Source organism: Macadamia integrifolia, chromosome 6 (genome assembly GCF_013358625.1).
Source record: "Macadamia integrifolia cultivar HAES 741 chromosome 6, SCU_Mint_v3, whole genome shotgun sequence".
Taxonomy (NCBI): domain Eukaryota; kingdom Viridiplantae; phylum Streptophyta; class Magnoliopsida; order Proteales; family Proteaceae; genus Macadamia; species Macadamia integrifolia.
The window spans coordinates 5,267,353-5,284,675 of record NC_056562.1 but is presented as its reverse complement, the minus strand read 5'-3'; the positions used below and the strand labels follow the sequence as shown (position 1 = coordinate 5,284,675).

At 37.7% G+C, this 17,323-nt stretch overlaps 2 protein-coding genes and 8 non-coding genes across 11 annotated transcripts in view; 9 read left to right on the top strand and 1 right to left on the bottom strand.

Moving 5' to 3' along the window:
• The first annotated feature begins 5,786 nt into the window (after positions 1 to 5,786).
• On the top strand, positions 5,787 to 14,221 carry LOC122081979 (40S ribosomal protein S3-3-like). Its single transcript, XM_042649430.1, has 6 exons — positions 5,787 to 5,947; positions 6,084 to 6,231; positions 6,416 to 6,587; positions 13,296 to 13,350; positions 13,511 to 13,642; positions 13,847 to 14,221. Exons 1-6 carry the CDS (start codon positions 5,918 to 5,920, stop codon positions 14,009 to 14,011), a joined length of 702 nt encoding a protein of 233 aa, XP_042505364.1. The 5' UTR covers positions 5,787 to 5,917; the 3' UTR covers positions 14,012 to 14,221.
• Positions 8,592 to 8,752, top strand: LOC122082971. Its single transcript, XR_006141504.1, has one exon. It is a non-coding gene; the product is annotated as a small nucleolar RNA snoR143 (small nucleolar RNA).
• Positions 8,918 to 9,080, top strand: LOC122082967. The gene has a single exon (XR_006141501.1). It is a non-coding gene; the product is annotated as a small nucleolar RNA snoR143 (small nucleolar RNA).
• LOC122082970 lies at positions 9,538 to 9,701 on the top strand. Its single transcript, XR_006141503.1, has one exon. It is a non-coding gene; the product is annotated as a small nucleolar RNA snoR143 (small nucleolar RNA).
• On the top strand, positions 9,896 to 10,058 carry LOC122082972. The gene has a single exon (XR_006141505.1). It is a non-coding gene; the product is annotated as a small nucleolar RNA snoR143 (small nucleolar RNA).
• Positions 10,259 to 10,416, top strand: LOC122082973. The gene has a single exon (XR_006141506.1). It is a non-coding gene; the product is annotated as a small nucleolar RNA snoR143 (small nucleolar RNA).
• On the top strand, positions 10,596 to 10,760 carry LOC122082968. The gene has a single exon (XR_006141502.1). It is a non-coding gene; the product is annotated as a small nucleolar RNA snoR143 (small nucleolar RNA).
• On the top strand, positions 10,936 to 11,098 carry LOC122082966. Its single transcript, XR_006141500.1, has one exon. It is a non-coding gene; the product is annotated as a small nucleolar RNA snoR143 (small nucleolar RNA).
• Positions 12,246 to 12,404, top strand: LOC122082965. Its single transcript, XR_006141499.1, has one exon. It is a non-coding gene; the product is annotated as a small nucleolar RNA snoR143 (small nucleolar RNA).
• A 1,260-nt stretch (positions 14,222 to 15,481) lies between the features above and the next one.
• The window catches only part of LOC122081980 (ras-related protein RABA5a), a 10,560-nt gene continuing 8,718 nt past the window's right edge, over positions 15,482 to 17,323 (bottom strand). Inside the window, exons 6-7 of one of the 2 annotated variants that reach the window (XR_006141265.1) lie at positions 16,265 to 16,338; positions 15,482 to 15,986 (exon numbers count right to left, since the gene is read on the bottom strand). The gene's annotated coding sequence lies outside the window, so the exon portion shown is untranslated. Of the gene's footprint in view, positions 15,987 to 16,098; positions 16,339 to 17,323 lie in introns of those variants that run through there. The other variant, XM_042649435.1, reaches the window with a different exon arrangement.

Here is a 17,323-nt window from a genome sequence, read left to right as displayed (position 1 = left end):
GCAGAGAAGAAAGAGAAATCAAAACCTAGGTCTTACTGTAGCGGAACCTCCACGCCTGGGGGTTATTGAACCTTAGATGAAGATTCTTCAGTAACGATCGCTGGATGCGGCCAAAGTCAAACGTGATCGGCGACGGAGAAGTTCAAGGAGGCAGCCGTAGGGTTCCAATTCCAAGAAGAGAAGAAGAAGGAGAACGGAGAAGAAGAAATCGCCGTCCTCTAGTAGCAGGCGTTACGTTGATTTTTCGGGAAAGAAAGTTCAGAGAGAAGAAGGGAGAAGAAGAGGAGTTAACCTCTAGCCGTTCACAAGATAGCTATCGGAGTTCAAAGAGAAGAAGAGAGAAGAAGAGGAGTTACCTCCAGCCGTTCAGAAGATAGCTATTGGAGTTCAGAGAGAAGAAGGGAGAAGAAGAGGAGTGCCAGCCGTTCACAAGATAGCAATCGGGAACGATGGTTTCTAATTTAGGGATTTTGAAACGAAACTATAGTGACTGAACTCCTTTTTGGTGTTCCGACTTTGGGGTCCTTTTTCGTTTTTTTCTCAATTTTCGTTTAAAAAAAACCAAAACACAGCATAATGTTACCAAACGGTTTTTTGCTTTTTTTTATTCCAATATAACGAAAAAACTTTAGAAACGTTTTTTTATAACGATACCAAACGGGCCCATAGTTTTTATTTTTAGGTTCCAAAATATTTCGGGAAGATTTTAATTCAAATTTAGTTTCCATTTTTCTTACGTTAATAAGACCCTTCACTCTTCATGTTATTTACAATTTTGCCACTCAAATCTTGATTTGGGATTTTTCTCTCATCTTATAAAAGTCTTTTCTTTTTCTCCTTCCGTTATTCATTGAAACTGAGTTCTGATTTTACCTAAAAAAAAACTGAGTTCTGATCATTAACTGTTTGTAGAATTGATTGAACGAATATGGGTCGTGCGAAAGTGAAGTTAGAGCTCATCGCCAAGGAAAGATCTCGCAACACCACCTTCCAGAAAAGAAAGAAGGGTCTAAAGAAGAAGACATGAGTTCTCCACGCTCTGTGGCGTCGATGCTTGCTTAATCATCTACGGCCCCAAGCAAGGTGACCGTTTGGTGGAGCCAGAGACATGGCCAGAGAACAGACAAGATGTCCTCAACATCATCGAGAAGTTCAGAAAGAGTAGCTCAGAGGGACCAGGGAAGCGTCGCATAGGAATCCGTGAGTTCTTAGAGGATCAAACCAAGAAGGTTGGAACCCAGAGTTAAGGCAATACAAAGATAAGGGTAAGTACCCTACATGGGACGACCGTATCAACAATCTCTCTAAGGATCAACTCAAGAACCCTGTTGCATCCCTTGATTCGAAGCTTGAACTTGTGAAGCTGATGATTGATCTTACTGAAGGAAATCATAACGTCTTAAATGATGTTACTGGGTTGATTGGATACTCTGTCCCACCATTGAATCAAAACCCCTTTCTTCCTTACATGGATTGTTCTAATACGAGTAACATGGATGACATTCACATGCAGATACATCATCACCACCAGCCACTGTTCTATTTCAAGCCACCAGATTATCATGTCCCCTTGGATCCATCTCTTGAGAACTGCTATAGTGCATCAAGTAGTATTACGCCTTATCATCCTGCGTCGACGATGGCTTCGATGACTGGTCAGATCTATTATAATCCCATGTTACCAAGTTGTGATGAGAAAGCAATGTACAATAATACTGGAGGAGGGTCCTTGCCTTGCTACTACTCACCAAATATGCAGCCAATGATGTATCGTTATTTTGCACAGCCGCTGCATCAGAGCAATGCGTTTCCTGATTTGCAGGATTATCACCATGATTTGGATGATCAACAGTCATAGGTTGATTTCTTTGTGAGAGAGATTGTTACTGTTTTAAATTTGATGCCTTGGATAGTAGATTTGATAATTTTAATTTTTGCTAAGCTTAATTAAGAGATTTTATTTGTGCTTTAGTTGGTTTTAATCTGTTTCGATTTGGGTTGGTTCGATTGACTCTTTTTCAATCAATTTTATTGGTCCAGTCGGGTTAGGCTGAGAAGGAATCAATGTTTACCTTTTTCTTAAAACCAGCTTGGTCTCAGTTTTTCTGGTTGGTCCTTTGTCAGTTTGGTCTGAAATTTGACATCCCAACATGTACTGGTCTAAAAAAGTTCAAAATTTTTAATTTATAGAATTGCAATACAAAAATCATTTCCAATTTATTTTTTTCTTTTCATTTTGTAAATGGTGAAAAAAAAAAAAAAGAAGTTGAAAATAATTTTTTTTTTTTTAGAGAAGTGAAAATAACTTGGTCAATGGTAAATTTGCTATTGTGCAATCGGACCGGTTCAGGCTCAGCTGGGCTAGGTTATTAAAAACTTGGGACCTAGCCTAGGATCTAGCCCAGGCTTAGGTAGGGGTTGGGACATATATCAGGCTAGGCTCATCCTAAGGCCTCCGCATAGGCTTAGAATTCTCAATCCCATCCTGACTTCTTGGAAGTTTAAAACCCCAACTCAATGTTTGAAAATTTAGAGTGAGTTTGTCGGCAAAACTTGCACCCGAATTGGTATTCATAAGTTCTAACCCCTATTTATAGTTTGATGTGTAGTTTCTTTTCGCCTTATTCATCTTTGCCCATGCATGCTTCCTTGTTGGGCAGAAAGAGAGGAGAAGAAATTTAAAAAGTTATAGTCGTTACCAATTTAAGACCTTGCATTGCTTTCACCTGTTTTGGTAATTGAGACTCATAGTCCAAGGCATTTTTGACACATTTCTATACGATTGATTGATTATCAATCTATAATCAGCTCAAAATAATCGGGTTTTAAACTGGCAAATTAACTAGTCATATTATAAATGGTCTTTAAATAGGCAAAAAAAGGGCGAATCAGACTATAAATGAACCATTATCGGTCTGTCATAGTATTTGATCAACCGATCATTCAGTTACTGCATTGCATGGTTAGACAAGGTTCACAATTCCCAACATGATATGATGATGTCATATCTCTCTCCGTTTATTATTTTCTGTGCTTAAAACATTCCCCTGGCTTGGAGTGACTTGAAAGCAATGAACCTGTATTTCCTCTTATTTGGAAACCCTAATCTCCATCCAATTAACTCAGACTTCATATATTGATTGTGTTTGGTAGTAGGAGGTCAATTATCTTATTCCATTCCAGTGCAAACATTTATTTTTTTTGAAAAATATCTAAAGACCCCATTTTTTTTTTTTTCTCCTTTGATAATCATAAAAGATGGTGCCACTAAAGTTACATAATACCATTGACACTTGTGCAACATAATGCTCAACCTAAGGGTAGTTGAGTATCTCGCAACAAATTAGGTTCGACCAAAATTGTCCTGACCCAATCAGTTGACGACATTCCCTATTATGCCTATCCACCATGTGGAAAAATGTCATTGGTTCGATCCCTATTACTATTTTTAGTACTTATTTTTATTTTTTGCGGGGTTATTTGGTATAATTTTAAGCCTTATTTTCAAAAGATGGATCACGTGTAAAGGTTAATATAGATTAAGAAATAGAGGAAAGGTTTTGTGCATGGTAGTGCAGCATGCATGATCATGCACATAACCATCTGATGGGGGTGGGATGGTGCATATAGACCCTTATCTCCCATCCAATGATTGTGTGCATGACCGTGCAATGCACAAAACTTTTTGGCCTAGCTAAGAAGTTATAGGACTATCCTTTGCCTCTTTTTCCTCTCATCCACTTCGATCTCAACCTATAGGCATATTGATTTGAGATAATAACTTGCATTTCCTTTCCAAAATGATAAAACTAGTTTATACATATCGATACAAACATATTTCTCACCCCATAATTTATCCTATATCAAACAATCAAATAAATTATATTTTTAACGTCAAAATTATTCCAAAAATTTAGTGTTGTCAAATCAATCCATATGTTCCATATCATTCTAGTTGATTTTTCGTTAATAGTTAATTGGTTGTAATTGGTACTCACTCTATCATATATTCTATGCCAAACATTGAAATTTTTTCTATTTTTAACCTCAAAATTATTCCAAAATTTTAGGGTTGTTAAATCAATTGGTCTGGTCCATATCATTCTAGTAAGTTTTAGTTAATCGATTCTAATTGGTTGTCAATCTATAATCTATTCTATACCAAACAGTGAAATAATTTATATTTGTAACTTCAAAATTATTTCAAAAATTTAGGGTTGTCAAATCAGTCGGTCTGGTCTTCATCATTCTAGTCAGTTTTAATCAATCGGCTCTAATTGGTTGTGGACTCATTAGAAATTTTGTTCTTCATGGCTGATTTCTTTGACCAAAACCTAGTAATCTCTATACAATGAAAAGCCAATATAAATGACTTGAATCGAATAATTTTAATGCAATTAAAAGTAAGCTATTAGTTTTAGTTAAAGAGCATAACTTGGTTGTTTATCTAGACAAACAAAACAACCAAATTATGTTGTTTTTAATCGAGGACCAACTTTTGATGGGTTTTGCATAAATTTTAGATCCAAAAGGATACTCGTCTCCCAGCCTTCGTTAGATATACAATCTAACTATCCATGTGTTGGCATCTAAGGTAGTCTTCGCCAGCCTCCGCCAGATTCACTCCCCGCAAAGATTTTGATCCCATTTTAGGAAGAAAAAAATAAAGTTTCCAAAGTAAATTCAAATTTAATATCATAATATTTTTTTTGATAAAAAGACTTCCAATCGTTAGAAAATTTGGAGAAGATGGTAGAACCGTACTGATTTCTTTTCTTTTCTTTTATTATCTACCAAACACAACCCAAAGGATTTTAATTGAAATAATACAATTCAACAATTAAGAAAATATACTCATAGATTGAATCAAATGCAAATGTTTTAAATTTGTATAATTTTTTTTGTTTTTAATTTTCAAAATATTAAATCATATTATTGACCATCCCATCCCATTCCATCCAAATTATGAACTATTTATTGTCCCCCCCTTTAAAATTTAGCACACCACTATCATTTCAATTAATATTTTTCCTTTGGGTCCTTGGTGGCTTTGGACTTTCTCGACTATTAGGAATTTTTCTGTGCACTCTACGTATTACGCCCTTTATAGTCTAAAATAAATGGCCAACACATGAATAATGTATATTCTCGAACTTATTTTGGACAAAAAATTAAATTGGTTCTTTGACATTATAGTTTTGATGCCCTTGCAAATGAACATTTACTCGTTACACATCATATCTCGTTGAACCCTTGTTGCCTTATTTGCAATGCTAATTTCGAGACAATGACTATTCATGCTTTGGTGTCGTGTCCTTTTAAGCAAATAAAAAATTTTTCATTCTGCTTGGTCCACTTGCCAGAATTTGATTGTCGTTGTTTTTCGTTGCAAGCTACTGGTTGGGTCCTTCATTTTCTATTTCTTCCTAAGAAATATAAGCAATTAATTCAACTCAAAAAGTTATTGGGATGCCTTAATCAATTAGGGCCTACTTTTTCTTTGGTTGACCTTAGAGGCTTACTAAACTTAAAAAGATCATATTAAAAAAGCACCCAATGCATAAGGCTCCCGCTATCTCTACTTCATAGGAGATGCTGTTTTGAGTCGAGAGGATAATATTCTATAAAAAAAAAATATTTAGAAGGTCCATAATTTTTTTTTATCGGATAGAATAACAAAATTTTTGGGGATAAGTACCAAAAAAAAAAAAAACCACATATCACATATACTGATGCTAGACCATCCGTAGAATCTACTACCACTATCAGAGGGGTCCTTGACGTCTCCTTATATATTCCTTAGGTTTAATGTCTGGTACTATCTAGGGTTTGGCTTTCCTGGGAAGCTCTCGCTAACGCCGCTCGAAGCCAATTAAAGCTACCATCGCTCCACTGCATCTTGATCACACATCAAACAATGGCGACTCAAATGAGCAAGAAAAGAAAGGTTAGCATGGAACCAAACAGTAGATTCAGAAAACCCTGATCTGTTTTTTTTCTTCTGATCTCAATTTTCCGAGAGATTTTGGAACCTGTAACTTCTGTTTAGAGATTGTTTATTTTATAGTGTGTTCGTATTTTAGTTCGTTGCAGACGGAGTCTTCTTCGCTGAACTCAACGAGGTTCTTACTAGAGAGCTTGCTGAGGATGGATACTCGGGTGTTGAGGTTCGTGTTACCCCGATGCGAACTGAGATTATTATCCGAGCTACCAGGACCCAGAACGTTCTTGGTACGAATTATCTTTTCTTTTCGTAGAGAAACGAGATTGAAGTGAAGATATACTCAGATCTCGTGTCGTTTGGTTCATTTTGTTAGTTTAGAAATTGTTGATGCGTCTTTTGTTTTATGTTTCTGTTTTTTTTTTTTACTTGGAATAATATCTTCTTTCTGATGTGTTCTATTGTTTTCTGCAGGTGAGAAGGGTAGGAGAATCAGGGAACTGACATCTGTTGTGCAGAAGAGGTTCAAGTTCCCAGAGAACAGTGTGGAACTTTATGCCGAGAAGGTGAATAACAGAGGGCTTTGCGCCATTGCTCAAGCAGAGTCTCTGCGGTACAAGCTACTTGGTGGTCTCGCTGTTAGAAGGTATTCAAATTTGTGCTAATACTTTGCCTCTTTGCTGTTATATTTTTCAGTTTGTGTATTTTTGGAGCGTTTTTTTCCTGTTGAGTATAAAGTTCCAGATTTTGTGGTTGTGCAAACGATTGTTAAAAATTTTAACATGGGTTTATCGAGTGATATAATTTGGGAATTGGTAGTCTGATCTACATGCATGTTTCTTTCCGTGCGTTGATATCTGCTGTATCTATTCATCTGGCTCTAGGATGATTTAAGTTTTGCTTATTATGTTGCTTTTACATGTTTATGAGTAAGATTAATTGGCCTTTTCACACATTCTTTAAAGTGTGTTGGATGCAGTTTGTCTGTCTTTAACTTCCATGAGAAATGATTTTGGCAAATGCATGTTTATGGTGTCTGCATTTCTTTAATTAATTAATAATAATGTGATGAACTTTGAATTTCAACAAACAGTAACTCGTTTTGGTATTTTGGATTTGCCTGCGTAGTATCATTCAGACAAGAGAACTGTTAAACATGCATCCTGCTTCAAATTTAGTTATGCAAATAATGTGTCAGCATGAATTCAGTGTACTTTGAACTTGTATGTCACTTAAATTCTGTGGTGTGGCCCTTTTTGATTGTGCATAGTGTAAAATCTATTTATTAGCAGCGTATAGACATCCATAGAGATGAATCCAAATTTGAATGGTTGTAGATGCCGACTGGCACCATTATTTCATCTCACATTGGTAATCTCCCCTTCAACAAGCAATAAACATCGTAGCAATCCCTCCTTTATTTGAATGAGGGCTTTTTCAGAAAATCTTGAACAAACATGATTATTTGGCAATATGGGTACTTATTTGGTGTAATTTTTGTATTTATCTTCATTTGGGGGGGGGGTGGTGGAGGATGTCATTGTCACGTGTTCATTTGGTGCAAGCAGCATCTATTGGAAAAGGGAAAAAAGAAAATAAGTGCTTCTTTGTTAATAGAAGTAGGGGGCATGAAGAACTTGGTTTTTGGAGCTAGTTTTGGGTGTGATGGTGCTTAAGATGAGTAGGAGCCTTCATTATCATTTTAACCCTAGATATTTCTCATTACAGGAAATCAATATTAAATTGGTTGGAGTACAATACTAGATAGGTGCTAAACAGTTTGTGAAGAAGTAAGGTTCAAGTATCCATAGAGTGGTGTCTTAGTTGTTTGTTTGATGTTAAAAATTGTTTGTTATGATTGATTGCAATTACAGACTAATGTAGGCGGTTTCATTTGTTTGACGAACATAACGGGATGAGAAAGGAAAAGTTGTGGGCCCCACATGTAATAGGGTCTAGAGGCAAAGAACACAAGGAAAAGAAAGGGTTGTATAGAATGAGGTGGAATAATAAAATAATAATATAATCCATATAATAATATAATCCATATATTCACATTTCCCAAAAAATCCTACCTAATATGGTAGGACATTGGAGAAGGGTGGGGTGTGATAATTCCCTTATCACTTAAGTAGACAAACCATTTAATGCAAGTTAGCATATAATGCATGGCAAACAAACAACTTTGTGTTTTGGAATTTTATGGGAAGCCTTCAAAGTATCCCACCCCTTTATATTCCAAAAAATTTCAGAAAGCAAAGTTCTTTTTTTGCATTTGGTGAAGTAAGAGAACATGCTTTAAATGTTAAAGTTCATCAAATGCTTTGTCTGTGTATGTGGCGAGGGAGTTATTCTACTCACCTTTCTTCAAAGGTGGGGATATGGATTATATTATTATTTATTATTCTACCTTATCATTTACTACACTTTGTTTTCCTTGCCTTTGATGTCCCTTAGACTCCATTACAAGTGGAGCCTACAACTTTACCTCATCCTTCCTTTTTTGCCATCTAAACAAATAGAGGGCCTGTGTCCATTTATTGTCCTTCACTTTGAAGGACGTGCCAATATGCGTCCTTCAATTTTAAAGTGTTAGGCAGGGGATTAATGGTTCATGTTCTATTTATGTCGCATGGACTCATGGTCTATTTTGCACTTGTTTTGTAGGCTTCACTGTTTCCAGTAGTGTGGCCTTGAGCTAGGGTGCACATACTAAAAGCTGTTTATCAGCAGTGGCCAGACAACCATAGAGATGAATCCACAGATGAGTGATTGAAAATGCCATTGGTCTACTGATTTCATCTCACATCTTACTTTCTATAGGGCATTGGTCCAATAAAATATTGTGGGAAAGAAAAAGAGCACCCCGTTAGTTCAACACAAGAGCCTCCATTGTTTTATTACTCTTGTTTCATGGTATCATAGATTAAGTTTGAAGGGTTTCATGTTTTATCTGTATCACGCTCAAAATCTATTTTGCACTTGTTTTGTTGTAGGCCTTGCTAATTCTAGTAGCATGGCCTTGAACTAGGGTGCAGAGAGTAAAAGCTTTTAATCAGCAGTGGCCAGACAACCATAGAGATGAATCCACAGATGAGTGATTAAAATGCCACTTGTCTACTGATTTCATCTCACATCTTACTTTTCATAGGGCACAAGTTCATGTTGTGTCTGCCTTTTAAATTTCAGTCATTAGTGTGGGAAAGAAAAAGAGCATGCTTGATAGCTCAACATAGGAGCCTCCATATTATCTTATTACTTCCGTTTAATGGTATCATAATTCAAGCTTAAGGGTTTCAACAAAACAATAACAACTACTACTTAGACTTATCCCAACTAAATAGGGTCGGCTACATGGATCCGATCAAAGACGACAAAAGAAAAGTTAAAGTGAAAGGAAAGGTTTATGCCATAACAAGAAAAAAAGGAAAAAAAAAAACACCTAAAAGGGGTTGGGAACATGGATTCTTGCCTTGCAAGTTATATCTGAGGTTATAGATGAGACCAGGCCTAAACTATGCACGTCTTTCCTCACTACATCTATAGTCATTTTAGGGTTTCATGTTCTATTTATGTTGCATGCGCTCAACTCTAATTTGCACTTGTTTTGTTGTAGGCCTCTCTATTTCCAGTAGTGAGGCCTTGAGCTAGGGTGCATAAAATAAATGCTGTTTATCAGCAGTGGCCAGACAACCATAGAGATGAATCCACAGATGAGTGATTGAAAATGCCACTGGTCTACTGATTTCATCTCACATCTTACTTTTCATAGGGCACGAATTCAGGTTATGTGTCTTACCTTTTATATTCCAGCCATTACTGTAGGATGAAAAAGAACATGCTTGATAGCTCAACACAGGAGCCTCCATTATAATTTCATTCACGTTTCATGGTATCATAGTTCAAGAATAAGGGTTCATGTTCTAGTTATGTTTCATGCACTATAAATCTATTTTGCACTTGTTTTGTTGTAGGCCTCTCTAATTCCAGTAGTGTGGCTTAAGCTAGGGTGCATAGAGTAAAATGTGTTTATCAGCAGTGGCCAGACAACCATAGAGATGAATCCACAGACGAGTGATTGAAAATGCTATCTGTCTACTGATTTCATCTGACATCTTACTTTTCATGGGGCACGAGTTCATGTGGTGTGTTTTACCTTTTACATTCCAATCATTAGTGTGGGAAAGCAAAAGAGCACCCCTGATAGCTCAACATTTGAGCCTCATTATCTTATTTCTCCCGTTTTATGGTATCATAGTTCGTGCTTAAGGGTTTCATGTTCTATTTATGTCGCATGCGCTCAACTCTATTTTGCAATTGTTGTGTTGTGGGCCTCTCTAATTCCAGTGGTGAGGCCTTGATCTAGGGTTCATAGAATAAATGCTGTTTATCAGCAGTGGCCAGACAACCATAGAGATGAATCCACAGATGAGTGATAGAAAATGCCACTGGTCTACTGATTTCATCTCGCATCTGCTTTTCAGAAGGCGCAGGTTCATGTTATTCGTCTTACCTTTTACATTCCAGTCATTACTGTGGGAATGAAAAAGAACACGCTTGATAGCTCAACATAGGAGCCTCCATTATCTTATTACTGCCGGTTCATGGTAGCATAGTTCATGTTCTATTTTTACCGCTTGCACTTAAATTTACTTTGCACTTGTTTTGTTGTAGGCCTCTCTAATTCCAGTAGTGTGGCCATGAGCCTAGGGTGCATAGAGTAAAAGCTGTTTATCAGCAGTGGCCAGACAACCGTAGAGATGAATCCACAGATGAGTGATTAAAAATGCCACTTGTCTACTGATTTCATCTCACATCTTAATTTTCACAAGGCACGAATTCATGTATGTGTCTGCCTTTTACATTCCAGTCATTAGTTTGGAAAAGCAGAATACCCTTGATAGCCCAACAGGTGAGCCTCCATTATCTTATTACTACCATTTCATGGCATCATAGTTCATGTTCTATTTATGCCACATGCACTCAAATTTATTTTGCACTTGTTTTTAGTAGGCCTCTCTAATTTCAGTAGAGTGGCTTTGAGCTACGGTGCATAGAGTAAAAGCTGTTTATCAGCAGTGGCCAGACAACCATAGAGATGAATCCACAGACGAGTGATTGAAAGTGCCACTTGTCTACTGATTTCATCTCACATCTCGAACTTTTCATAGGGCACGTGTCATTTTATCCACCTTTTACATTCAGTTTTTACTGTGGCAAATGTTGATAGCTCAAAACAGCAGCATCCATTATTATATCACTGTTGTTTCATGGTATCATAGTTCAAGTTTGGTTGAAACCAAATATTGAATTTTGACCAGATTTCAGTCAAAAGCTGGTACATTTCAGTTGCATGTTCTGTTTAACCATTTTGATGGTCAAATGACTATTTTGGCCTAGAATCTCAGGGAAAACCTAATTAAGGATCTCCAATCATATTGGAACTCTTAGATTGTAAAAACACCCCAAAATAGTAGTTTGGTTTCAGACCTTATGTTGCCGGTATACACTCTACCCTGCTGTATGCTTTTTCTATTATTGCTTATCATACACAGTATTCGAACCCAAATATGCATTAGGAATGGAATTTTTTTAACCTTATCTGGGGCATTTCGGTTGCATGTTCTGTTTAACCATTTTGATTGCAACTTTGCATACGTTGTGATCGACATGTGTTTCGTTTTGACTCTTTTCAATACTGAATTAATTCGTGGAATTTTGATCGTTTCAAACGAAAACTTGTACTTTGCATGGTATAGGATGTTTAAGATTCCTTGCTATTGAGTAATGTAGGCTGGATTGTAAAGTTGTGAAGTACATACATTGTCTGAAGAAAGCAATTAAATCTTCTCCCTACAAGTCTTACTCTATCTACCATAAAAAGATTGTGTGTATATATATATATATATATATAGGTATATCTGCTGATGGTTTCACTAGAGCTTGAAGAAGTGTGGTAATTCAGTTCATACAATACACTATTATTTTTCTGCTTAACGTCATTAAAAGTCATGTCCTGAATGGGAAATGGCCAGGATCTCTTTTTCTCTTCCCTTTCTTATTCTGAACCTAGTTTAATAACAGATTTATATCGGTCAGATTTCTTTTCTGTATGACAAGGAATTGAATGATTTACTGCCAATTTTATAGCATCATATTGTAAGCCTTTTAGTGGGACTTGTCTATTCTAGACTCCAGAGATTTCTCTTGGAACTGGCTGATGCCTTTGTTTGATGGTAATTAATACAAGATTTAAGTAATTTACTTTGTCATGCATGCATGCCAACCTTTATTTCTAGTTTTTTTGCACCTATATCATAGGGCTCACTAATTCATGTAGTGGGTCTTGAGCTAGGTGCATATAGAGAATCTGTTCTTGTAGCAGCGGCCAGACAACCGCAGAGATGGATCCACAGGTGAATGGATTGATTTGCTGTTCATCTACTAATTTCATCTCACATTTCGTCATCCTAATTTTAGTTAAATATTATACATCTACGAAGTAAAAGGATGTGGAAAAAATGCTCGACATTTTGTCTATTATGGTTTCTTCATTTTATGTACTTGATTACAGGCAGTTAACCGTGGGGGAGGCATAAATCACAGGAGATGGCTTTTTTAGTTCACAAATAATGTTGATGCCTTAAAATATTACTGGGTATTTCATTTGTGCTTGGGATTTGTTGACATTTTATTGCAAGAAAAGTAACTTGTGATCGACTTAAATCTGAGAGGATGATGTCTTCATGGGTTCATGAATGATGGTGGTTATAAAGCATCATGTAAGGGGCTTATTTCAATGTAAGAGTGGCTGAATCCTTGTATGTTGACCCATTGGTTGACCTCATTGTTAGTGTTTTCACTAGATGTTTTGTTTGTATGCCTGTACAAGTTTCGATGTTGGTTCTGTGGATGTTCTGATGCACAAAACACAAATCTGTTTCATTGAACTGGTAATTGCAATCTGGACCACCATTTGGAACGTGGAATTGAATTTAATGTTCATATGTTGTGTATTCGAAAATGCATGGCCAGTATTGGTTTATCAGCCAATCCTCTGGAATTGATTGGTTTTGGTGGTGATAACCTGATGATGGATCCTTTCCTTTTTGGTGATCAGTGTGATTTTCCCTAGCTTAATTGTCTCAAATTGGAAATGGTCAAATTATTGCATGTTCTAGGAAAGGTAAATAAAATTGGATTTTGTGTGGTGGTAGTAATTCTCTCTAGCTTTAGTGTTATCTAATCGAGTTAAGGCACATGTTGAGAAGGGATATTGCTATCTGTTTGGCTTTTCTGCTGCAGCATTTCGGTTTGTGGTTTCTCTGACTTCCAGCTCTTTTCTTCCTTTTAGGGCATGTTATGGTGTACTGCGCTTCATCATGGAAAGTGGTGCTAAAGGGTGCGAGGTGGGTGTCTAGATCATCATGGGACCATATGTAGTCAAGTTTTTGCATTTAACGATTAACTGCTGTGGTGCAAGTTAAACGTAAATGTGGAATGATTAAAATTTGAATAGTTCCCACGTTGTCCCACTGATCTTTAATGCTAATGTGTTGTCCTTTGCAGGTCATTGTGAGTGGGAAGCTCAGGGCCCAACGTGCCAAATCGATGAAGTTCAAAGATGGCTATATGATCTCTTCTGGTCAGCCGGTCAATGAATACATAGACTCCGCGGTTAGACATGTTTTGCTCAGACAGGTAAGTTGGCTTGCTTGATACTTAAAATTTTATTCTAAGTGGGACTGATTCCCCGACTCCTGCACCTCTTATTTGGTTGAATCCTAACTTCAATGTCATGCCCCACCCAAAAAATTTTACCACGCTTCAAATTATGTTCACTATATACTTTCTCTTGGATAAATTGTTCCATTTAGTTCTGATCTAAATTGGTGATCGATGCAGGGTGTTCTTGGGATCAAGGTCAAGATCATGTTGGATTGGGATCCCAAGGGGAAGCAGGGCCCAACAACTCCATTGCCAGATCTTGTGACCATACACCCCCCGAAAGAGGAAGATGAATTCCTTAGGCCGCCTGTAATTGCCAGGGAAATTGAGGTGGTTCAGTGAAGCAAAAACTTTCTGGTGCCGACACATCTATATTTCCTATGGTAATAATTAGTGCAGTTTAAAGGTGGGGAGTATTCCGTGGAGTATTCCCCCAAACCACATTCCTGTTAAAATCCAAGGATTGACCTTTTCTTTTAGGTTATTTGTAAGGAAGTAGTCGAGGAGTATGTAAACTTAAAATCTAAAATTTTGTCGTCGTGCTTTTGTTGATCTCTGGCATTTTTGTTAATTGTGCCCATCTTATACAGTTCTCCCCCCCTTCCCCCTTCTCGATTCCCTGCTATTTATACAGTTCACTTGCCCCCAGATTCCCAGCGTTTTAGATTTTCATACTTACTGTTGTGCTGGATTCGGAATCAGCTGACGCCTTGGATTGACTGTAGCCTAGCTTATATGGGACGGGATCTCTGCGAGGCTGCATCCGCCTTTGCCCTTGCCCAGAGACGGGTTGAAATGACTGCACTGCACCTCTTATTGTATGTGGCATATGCCTCCGCCCAAGCTTCTATCGGTCCTGTTCTAATTTGCAGAGGCCAAGCAGCCTGTCAGGATTCTTAAATACCCAAGTATACCTACAATGACAGAAGGCTGCATTATTGAAAAAGCTTCACAGCTACTTTTGTCATCTCCTTTTCGCAACAGCAGCTGAGATCCTACATTTCCACTGATCGATCCGGCCATTCTATTACTTTTACTTCTGGCTGATTCGATTTGTATTGGAAGATGATTAAATACTGTTACAGACTTACAGTAGCGAAGTTTTGAAGCCCTGCTTGATGGGAATTCGACCAGCTTCAATAACGGAAGGCCTTGGTTTTGGTAACCCATCAGGTTCCCAGAACTTCAGTGCATCTTTTGACTAATGACATGTAGGAGAAGATTAGAGCTCAGCTATTAAGCCCACCCCCTCCTACAAGCATATGCCACTCTTAGTCTTCTGTCGGATCGGTCAATAGAGAGAACTGAACCCAATGGAGTTACTTCTTGGCCTGTCATGCCATGTCGCACTGATGTTAGTTCCATCCGTGAGCAGCAACTAGGAAGATAAGTCTTGGTTCAAGAAGCTCAAATTTGATCAAACAGCCTTCTCAAGTCGAAGGCCTCCCCTTCCTTCCCTTCGAAACACCACACGGCTTCCATCCCTGGCATGGTAACTTTAAGATCTCCAGCTTCCGATTTCCACCATAGGAGACGGTCAGACGTACCCTTTATATAATAATGCGCACAGACAATCAACTCAATTCGGATGGAGATTTCAGGCTAAAACCACATTAAAAAAATAATCTCTTACTCTAAATTTTCCTTTTCTTCTTAAGAGTTTATTATTACTATTAGGGGATTTTTTTTTTTTTGGGTATGAGAGTAACTATCCTTCTGATGATCAAGTTCGATTTAATTATTTGGTACCTATAAGGTGCAGAACGACCTTTTTGCAAATGGAAAATTGATTGGTACGGTACAAACTGGTTATTTCTGAAACCATACTTGGATTCCTTGACCTACCATTGCCATTGGCAATAGTTGGTTACAAACCTGTTATTGCTTCAAGCTCGACTTCTAAGCTAAAGAGTTATTTGTTCAATAAATTCAAGACAAATCGGATAGCTACCGAGCAGATACACAATTGTACCGCCATACAAGATGATATCTGTTTTGAGGACACAATTCCATATCGGATAGCTCTCCAGCAAATCCCTCTTGAAACCTTTCATTCCTTCAAATCTGTACATCTTTGCTCTAGAATCAACTTCAAAAGCCTTGCCTCGTTTTGTTTAAACAGATTTCATCAATGATAACCCAGTGAAACGCAACAAGAGAGTGCTGACTGACCACACAACATAGAAGAAATGGCATGCAAATCCTCCACAGCATGGCACATCCAACGGTCAGAAACACCTTGGGGTGAATGCCCCAATGTGCCGCAGCACATCAGATAAGCACTTCATGGTGCGCTGTTCTGTAGAGGAGCCAAATCCTAAGAGATGGCCGATCAACACCAAAAGCATTCAAACTCAGAACCGTTTTCCAATGCTACCATATGAGAAAAAAGGACCCAGAGAATTATGGATGAAGCTAGTGGACTGGACTGGACTTGGGCAATTGATAAATTTCAATGGCAGTGAGCTCAATGTCCAACCCAACCATAGTTAAAATTTGAACTGAATTCTCATGGTTCTATGTAAGAGAACCATTTTATTACCTAAATTTGCACCAAATTTGAGCAGGAACACCAAAAGGAAGCCATTTTCTTACCAGCAATTATATCCAACTTCATTAGTACCCAAAAGAAAAATCTATCCATTCGTTTACCTTGAAGCCATCCTCACCTGCAACCATGGGCAATGCACACTAGTATATGCTAAAGATTTGAATATTTCTTCCCTTTACAGAACCATTTTTCTCTAAAAAAAAAAAAAAAAAAACCCCATCTTTTCCAACAAAACTGAGAGTAAATTTTAAAGATTTGAATATTTCTTTTCCTTTATAAACCTATCTTTTTCAACAAAATTGAGAGTGAATACGAACTTTGAAGTGGGAGCAAAAATAAGGAAGAGAAGTAAAGGAAGCAAGATCACTGCTTACATGTTTGTACACTTTAGTTGTTAGAACAGCACTTCCCACCACTGGACTTGCCATCTGAATCTTGGACTGAATCTCCCTGCAAAACCAAAGTCTTCCCATTCGATATCGATCCTGGCTCCTGTTTCTTGTGCTCTTGACTAAGAAAAACTTTGCGGCTCAAAATGTTATAGATCTCTTTGACAACTGTCTGGAAGGCAAAAGTGACATTAGAAGAATCAAGGGCTGATGTTTCCATGAAGAACAAACCCTGAGCCTCTGCCAAGGCCTTGCCTTCTTCTGTGGCTACCTCCCTGGCATCCTTGAGATCAGACTTGTTGCCAACAAGTATGGTGATCACATTCATGTCGGAGTGAGCTGTTATAGGAAGAACAGAACCAATCTCAGTTCGCTAGTAGAGGGAGGGGGCATCTTAAGCACCCGTTGCAGGAAGCACAAGGACACTTATACCAACAAAACCAGTGGTCAAACTCATCAACAAGGCCTAACTGGATTATCACAAATATCAATCGTGCTAAGCCAGTATCTAGAACAAGGACACTTATACCAACATAACCAGTGGTCAAACTCATCAACAAGGCCTAACTGGATTATCACAAATATCAATCATGCTAAGCCAGTATCTAGAACAAGCTATAAGGGCCAGTCCCTGGTATCTGGACCATACATGTCTTCATCAACACCCCCTCCCCATCCACTCACAAAGAAAGTTAAAAAAAAAAAAAAAAAAAA

Coding starts and splice junctions, on each gene's coding strand:
- LOC122081979 (XM_042649430.1), top strand. CDS start 5,918: ATGGCGACTCAAATGAGCAAGAAAAGAAAG. Junction 5,948..6,083: donor AAATGAGCAAGAAAAGAAAG/GTTAGCATGGAA, acceptor TTCGTATTTTAG/TTCGTTGCAGACGGAGTCTT. Junction 6,232..6,415: donor CAGGACCCAGAACGTTCTTG/GTACGAATTATC, acceptor TGTTTTCTGCAG/GTGAGAAGGGTAGGAGAATC.